Below are 8400 nucleotides of genomic sequence, written 5' to 3' on the forward strand. Positions count from 1 at the left end.
AACACTCTGAGGACATTTTAGACGCAAAAGCAAAATCATCTGAAGTGTCACCCCCATAACAAAGGTTTTTTTTTATTTTATTTTTGGTAAAAAACAAAGTAATTTTAGGATACGAAGAAATGAACTCATTTTAGGATAAGTGGATAACACAATTTTGAGTGCAGTTGTGCATTTTAGGCTCCCTGAAGTTATTTGGATAATTTATCCCTCCTTTATTTCTTTTTTCTAATTTTTTTTTGCTACAAGAGGCAGAAGTCAAATCTTGCGCTCTTTATATTTTCACTTCTCTGGCAACATCTATGAATGGAACCTAAACTTAATTTTGAACTAAATTCAATGAATTGTTCATTTCCACCTAAATAATATATAGAAAAAGGGGAAAAGTGAAAAATGAACTTTTTCAGATGGTTGAACATATTAATACCAAGGTTCAAAGTATCGGAAATGTTAAGTGTATCGGGAAATCAATTTTAAGAGACAAATCGAGATACGCCTTGGATATGCATGCATACCGGAGAAAAACTAAAATACGTATAAATACACTTGGAAACACTATAAATATTTTAATAAATCATAAAAATACATCAACAACACTAAATATAAGACCTCAATGAGTTGTATATACATTAAATTAATATATTTTAATAGTTTTATGAAGAAATATATTGTAGTTAATTATAATTTCATTAAAAATCATATGCTTAACTATATTTATAAATTATAATTCTTAAGTTTTAATGTTTTATGGGATGGGAAAAACCCAACTCTCCTATCCAACCCCAAAATATGCATTAGTACAACTTCTAAGTGAAAATATAATTGATAATAATTTATTATTTAAATAATAATTATTTATTTTCCAAAAAATATAAAAATAAATAAACATTATATAATATATTCAAAAATAGTTATTAAACAAGAAATTTCAATTTCTTTGTGGATATGATAGATCATCCATAGAGTTATAATATATTCAATCATTGTGATCAAATGATATAATATAATTAATTAATTATTCTATAAATATAAAAATAAAAAAATAATTATTAAAGAAGAAATTTCAATTGGTGTTTAAATATGATAGATCATCCATGGAATTATAATATATTCAATTGTTGTGATCAAATGATAAAATATAATTAATTATTCTTTATTTTTTAATTCTAAAAATATAAAAAATAAAAAAATTAAAGAAAAATTTTCAATTGCTCTATAGATATGATAGATAAATCCACAGATAAAAAACATATTTAGTCTTTATAGGCAAAGAAAAAAATTACATTTTCAAATTTTTTGTTAATTTATACTTTCCTCAAATATTTTCATGAAATTTCGATAAATCTACCAATAGCACAAAAAAATTATAATTTGGAATGTAAGAAATGTAGATTAACATAAATTTATACATTCAAAAAAATAAATAAATTATAAGATATTATAAAAAATTGCAAAAATTTACCTATTTTTACCATATTTTTTCAAAATTTGAAAATTCTTTAAAAAATATTAATGATTCACACTTGTTTCTTATAATTTTTTTTCAAATTTAGCACTCTATGAATGAAGTTTAGAGTTTTAGAATCATTTGGGGGGGGTGAAAGAAAGCTTATTTCAAGGAAAAGAAGCTTAATTTTCCCTTTATATTTTTTTTCAGTTTTTAGCCATATCTTTTTTGTCGATATGCTACCGATATGCCCCGATACACCTCTGATACACCCTTGATACGCCTGAAAAAAAAACAATAAGCACGATTTCTATACATTTCCTGTATCTATTTTTAAAACATAAGATACAATATGCCCATATGGTATCTAAATTTTAATACAGTCGAGTTCGAGTCCATTGAGAAATGTCATTCACATATCGAAAATAGCCAACTGCAACAATGACAGGAATATAACTTTTTGCACCAAATCCCCTTCTAATGGAGTAGCCCCTCCCCGTCATCTTCGATCAGGGAATGGAAGCCGCTAACAAATCAGCTTGTCTTGATGGTTGATAGATGACGCTTAACAGAGCACTAACACCAGGAACAGTTGATGGGTTTTCTATTATTTTTTAATTAACAGGAGGAGATCTGTAATATGCTGGTACGGTCACAGGGAAAAACATCTGCCTCACTCCTTCTGCCTTTATAATGGGGAAAATGATACCTGATGCACCCTGCAAAGGAGCAAAATTGATAATGGTAAGGATCAAACAATCTCAATTTGGTCCACCAAAGATCATGTTCATGAATAAAGGGAAAGAGACAAAAGAAAAGAATAAGAAGCAGAGAACCATTTGTATTGATTATTATTTAAATTGAAGTCTAGCAGTTGCAATGTCTGTCCATGAAATAAACCAAATAATAGTTTTTTCTTAACAACCAAGTGATAGTTTATGAGGAATGAGTACATGAAGATCTGTCTACATTTTACATTCAAAGATGACATCATGACAATATCGAAAATAAATGGTATATAAGATAAATCCCAAAGTACTGGTGCAGGATTATCTAGCTATTGTCCAAACAACATTCAACCATGACTTGCCTATTGGAAATTTGAAAAGCCAATAATGACAAGTGCCAAATTCCAAGCATAAGAAATCAGTGGAAAGTTGTAACTCATGAGGCTACTATTCCGCAAAATGATCTAAAGAAAGTCCGAAATATTACAAAAAGAAAAAGGAATACTAACCGAAAGCAATCTAGCTCCAATCCAGAGACGTTTTGGTGAAGGAAATGGAAATAATAAACGACCAATACCATATATAGCCACAGCAAAAAAATGGAGAACTAAGGTCAATGGACTAGGATTTAAACCAGAAAGGAGAGACACAGGTCCTGATGAGAAAACACCTCCAAGCCTTAGATAATCAAAACATGCTTGGCGCATTTCATTTCTTGCTTGATCAGGTGAAGCACAAAACACCTTGTATAGAGCACCTGCCAATGTATTTATGGTAGCTGCTACTGGCTGAAAATGGAATTATGAAACACAAGTTATATATCATATTGCAAACTAAATACCCATGTATTTACCAAAACAAAAACTAAATACCTCTGAAATGAAAGAATTCTATTCATGTTACACAAGCAGAATGAAATACATTGATAAAAAAAAAAAGCATAATGAAATACAACCATCCACTAGGACCTCCCACATGGCAACTTGTTTTGGGTCCCAAAAGGATAAAACAAGTTCTGTACTTCTATATTTGCTTTATTAATGGGGTAAATTTCAGGCCAAAAAACTGTCAGATGTCTAGAATAAAACCTGATTCATGGGCATTTAGAAGTTTAGGCCAATCTAGAGGTTCCCCTCCGATGGACAGTCTGGATTGGCCACAGAATTCTTTCTTATAGCAGAAATAGATGGATTGTCTAGAATTTTAGATTAAATATGGAGGATGAAGAAGGGAGACGTAATAAAGGAATGGAATAATAATGAGGTGCAGAGATAAGGGGGCACAGAATGTTATGGGTATAACTAAAGGAGCGTATGGTTGAAAAATGGCTATATGCATCTTATTTTAAACTGGGGAATGTAGAATACGTGGTCTTAGGGGTCAACTATGGGTTTTTGCCCTTTTGTTGTGATGTAAGAGACGATAATCACTGTTGTTCCTTCTGAGATGTTGGATCATCACTTTAGGGGGTTGGAAGGCAAGATATTTGAGGAATGGTTCTTAAGGAGTTCTTATTTGGATGGAGTACAGTTGTTCTAGTATCTAGTTCTTTCCTCAACAATTACTTATCACGGTATCACCATCTCTTGCATTCTCATTTTGTTTCACTGAAATTTTTCTTAAATGAGGAAAAAAGACTTCCCAATTGACCCCATCATGGAACCTCTAATTTCTGTGGGCACGTAGGGAACTTTTATGTTTGTGGTTGACATTGATTGTATCCATGTGCTAGAAATTTATACTAAATAGTTCCAAAAAATATCAACCTAACATTTACCATGTTTAACATGATAAGCATTTTTCACCTTAATGATTTAGATCATGACAACTCTATCATCATTTAACCCAAGATCTTTTGCTTCAATTAGAAATACCATTTTTGAAAATGTGTACCAATGCCAGATGCTTATAAATACAGGTTACCTTGCGCAAAGTGTAGAATGACTCTAGATATCTGCATAATGCAGGTGCATCATTCAGATCACACAGAGGCCTAAGGAGATTCCGCAGGACAACAATATCAGACATTGCCACAGTCATCCCTCCACCAGTTAAAGGATGGCGCATATTAAATGCATCTCCCATCAATAGGGCCCCGGGAGTAGGACAAGGAGCAGCTGGCATGCTTCTGTTGGCCATGGTTCTTATGTTGCCTTTGTCAACTGCAGCTATAAAGGAATTATAAAGCTCAGGGGGGATCTGAAACAGACATGTTGCTAAGTTAGCCAAGGTGCTAGAAAAGCAGAAGGCAGTGGCAACAGAAACACTTCATGAAAAATATAGGAGAAACAAAACTATATTTTTTTACTGCTTAAAACTTCTGTGCATGCATGATTGGGTTAAACATGTATTTGTGAGCATGTAACACAGCTTAGATACCTGGGGAGCCACCACAGTCTTCAAATAGTTTGCCATTTCACCACTAGGAATAGAAGGAACTTTTTGCCCGGGTACATCAATCAAACAACGAATCTCTGTACTGCTGATGGGATAAAACAAGATAGGTGAAGGATCTGCTAAGATAACATGTCCATGATTTGGAAATGGAAGTTGGCAGTTCTCTAGGAGCAAACCAACAAAACAAGATGGGATATCAACCTGCAAAGAAGATAAAATAATAAACTTATCTTCGTGTGCAAACAATATGGGAAACACATGTATGCTGATAAAAAAAATATGGGGAACATATATAATGTTTAAGTGATATGCCAACTCAGAAAGAATTTACAACTTAATTGGTTAACCATTACTTACTGTTTTACATAACAAAAGTTATCCAATGATTTGATTAGAAAGGAAATTGTTAATGGATAGAAAGCAAGACTGAAATAAAACATTTACCTTTGGGTTGCAGAGATTGCGGCGCAAATTGGAAAAACAACCATCGCATACAATTGTAAGAGGTGCATATGCATTTACATCTTCACCAATCTTAGTCTTGTATACTACCCCCTTAATGGCACCCTTTTCTTCAAGCAAGGATGTAACAGTTCCCTGCTCCAATCGCACACTAAAGACAAATTTTGAAAAAAAAAAAAATAGTAAACAAGATAAAGCTTGTGCACATATTGTTAAGATTGAATTACCCATGCTTCCAAGATCCAAAAGCTTGTGAAACTGCAATCATGTATTACATGCTTTTTTTTTTTTACGAGTATGTCTTAGATACATTGTTAAGATTAGAGAGGCAGCAAAAATCACTTTCTTCTTTCTTTAATTACTACAGATCAAAAGTATATCATGTATCCAAAGTCTTTACCAATTGAAAATGCAGATTGTTACTACTTGTAGTAATATATGAATGGAAAGCAATGCAACATTTTGTTTATGCCTAAAATCTTGTGAGTTTTAGATCAGCATACCCGGATTTAGTTTATAATACAAAGAATTAAATCCTCAACTTTTATCTCAGAGAAGGTGCTTATGTTTTGGTTTACTCAGACATCCAAATCTCAACATTTTGTGAAACTTTGGATCATGCTACCTATACATATTGTTAAAATTACATACGCAGTATAGAGCACTTTCTTCACTTAGTAGGAACAAACTTAATTGCCAGATGTCTATGATGGGGAAAGAGGTTTACTTGGGAAGAGATGCAGCTTTCTTCCGCAGCCGCTGTATGAAACGCCCATGATGAAAGCTCCTTCCAGATACATCTGCATGGAATTTTTCCAAGGGATATGACAGTCTAGTGCTCTTCCCATCCTTGAAAAGAGCATACCCAAATACACGTTGAGAATCAATCTCCTCCACACAGTCTGCAGTCCACATGCATGTACAGAATTCAGAACCAGTGTCCAGCTAAAAAGGATGATAAGGACAAAGGGGTAAACAATTTGATGCCAACTAATTAATGACCAAAAACAATCTATTGTGAAAATGTATGGTTTTGCAGCAAAACTAGATCCATCTATCAACAGTAAGAAAATGATGCCTTTCATGCCCACCCTCAAGGCCCAACTCAATCAACTTCAGATAGCCCCCTGGCTGTAATAGTTCGCCAACTATCCTGTCAGGTTCCTTCAAGTCCCTCTCAATCAAATGCACTCGGCGCCCATCCTGCAATCAGTAAAAAATAAGGCTGCAGTTGAAGTCAACCAAGCACATGAAGAAGTTTATCAAATATACCTGAGTGCTAAGTTAAATAAGTTTTTATATAGACTCATGGTTAGAGCATACAAATAATTGTTTCTAGAAAACATGGCTAGAACTCCTCAGGACCTCAGCTAATCAACCCTTTGGCTATTCCTTGCCATGAACCCTAAGCAAATAGAAAACATAGGTTTTCAGCTCCCAGGCAATTGTCTGATTTCAAAAGAAAATGGTCTTTGATACCATGGTGGGGTTTCCATTTCCGTTACCCAACCTCTCCCCGGTGGGTGCCTCCAGATTCCATTTCAAATTTTCAACTCTGCCACAAATATTGAGAGGGTGGTTCTGACAACAAAAAACCATTCCTTAGCGTGGGTGGCTCTGTCTTTTTCTAACAGGAAAAAAAAAAATCGTAACAAATTGCTCCATTTTTGACAACAAAAACTTATTTCTTAACGCTTAATTCATGAAATTTTTAGCGGCACCTCCAAGCGTCGTAAGAGCCAAGTATTAAAAAAAATGTTCACATCTCCTGTAGAACAGCATTCTAGCGTATTCTAAAGCTTGTTAGTTTTTCAAAGTTTGACATAAGAACGTTCCTTATATCGCTCACTAGAAGACTTGAGGGGGAAAATTCGCCTTGCCGCTAAATGGAATCAAAACTTACCAGCAAGCTGCTCTATTAGCATGCAATAAGATGAGCCTAACCCTTGTGTTTGGTGATACAGGAATCTAAAGTAAAACAGAAAGAGAGGAAAAAACATAAACAAACACAAACGAGCAAATAAATAAAGCGAAACAGCTTCAATTACTTTGTGCTCATACCAGTACAACGATCAATAGAAACTGATAAATCCTGTCAACAACCTCCATAGTTGCAAACAGAACCTTGTTAATCGTTCAGTGCATGTTCCCTAAACCAAGTGAACTAAAAAGAGGACCCTAAAAAAATTAAAGGACACATAGAATCACCATCTGAGACTTGTTGCAACTATATGGATTCGGCTACATGAACCCCGTTTCGCCACTCCGTTCTATTGAGTGCCAGGCCCAGAGGAGACATAGCATATTACCAGAAATCTTAATTCCAGTAATTTCATTTACAAAAACGCATGAAATTAACAGAAATCCGAAGGAGAGTTCAAAGTTGATGAAAAGAAAAGAAAGGAACAAGAATTTTCAATTTCACCTTGCCAAGCGTATAAGCGAGAGCAGAACCAGCAACACCAGCTCCGACAATTATGACATCAGTATTTTCTTTGTTATCCGAACTGCATTCTCCATTAACGGGAGTCCTTATGCATTCGTTTCGGATCTCGGCGGAAGCTCTTATCTTCTCTTCATCCTCCTTTTCTGCCTGCCAACGGTACAACAGAATATAACCTAAAAAGGAAGCAAGAACGCCTGCGAAGATATACTCGACGATCATCTTGTGAAGCCTGTGATCTCTCTCTCTCTCTCCCAGTCTCCTTGGCTCCTTCTCGATTCTCAGTCCCTCTCTGATTCTGTTTTTTTTTTGTTTTTGTTTCTGTGACGGTTTTTCAATTTTAATATAATATTCAAGGCCTACTGCAAACGCTAACGCGGATTTCGTCTTCATACAATCAGTGCTCACACCGTCCTCAAGCCTTGTTTTTTAAAGGCGTACTCAAGCCTTTACAGCCGCTTATTGGGGACATCTCCGTATTTATATGAATTACTAGCGGGGACCCGTGGGGAAAGATTTAATAATTTTATTTATTATTAATTAATATTAATTTAATAATCAAAATTTGTTATTAATTAAATAAAATTATTCAAAGTTATTATTAATATCTAAAATTTTAATGATTGTATTTTTATTTAATGTTGATTTACAAAAAATAATAATTATTAATTTAATATGAATAAATATTTCTTAATAAGTTTAGTTTTATTAATAATTTGTAGTAATTTTAATAGTTGTTATTATTTTTAAATGAAATTTTGGTTAATTTTAAATAAATAAAAATAATTATAAAAACTATCATTTCTATTAATTTCACTAATAAATAACAATTATATAGGAATGACAATGGGGTGAGTTTTGGGCGGGGCACCTCATCCCTATCCCTGCCCCATAGTGAAGACACTCTATGTCTCTACCCCATCCTT

General features: G+C 33.7%; 1 protein-coding gene across 1 annotated transcript; it reads right to left on the bottom strand.

The window, feature by feature from the left end:
- Positions 1 to 1751: 1751 nt before the first annotated feature.
- Positions 1752 to 7927, bottom strand: LOC148850023 (squalene monooxygenase SE1-like). Its single transcript, XM_088945164.1, has 8 exons — positions 7457 to 7927; positions 6123 to 6234; positions 5759 to 5933; positions 5014 to 5182; positions 4552 to 4770; positions 4096 to 4371; positions 2682 to 2960; positions 1752 to 2163 (listed from the first exon to the last, which is right to left on the bottom strand). Exons 1-8 carry the CDS (start codon positions 7865 to 7867, stop codon positions 2059 to 2061), a joined length of 1746 nt encoding a protein of 581 aa, XP_088801290.1. The 5' UTR covers positions 7868 to 7927; the 3' UTR covers positions 1752 to 2058.
- Positions 7928 to 8400: the final 473 nt, after the last annotated feature.

This window comes from Nelumbo lutea, chromosome 5 (assembly GCF_056320005.1).
Source record: "Nelumbo lutea isolate HS-2025 chromosome 5, American lotus-T2T, whole genome shotgun sequence".
NCBI classification, from domain to species: domain Eukaryota; kingdom Viridiplantae; phylum Streptophyta; class Magnoliopsida; order Proteales; family Nelumbonaceae; genus Nelumbo; species Nelumbo lutea.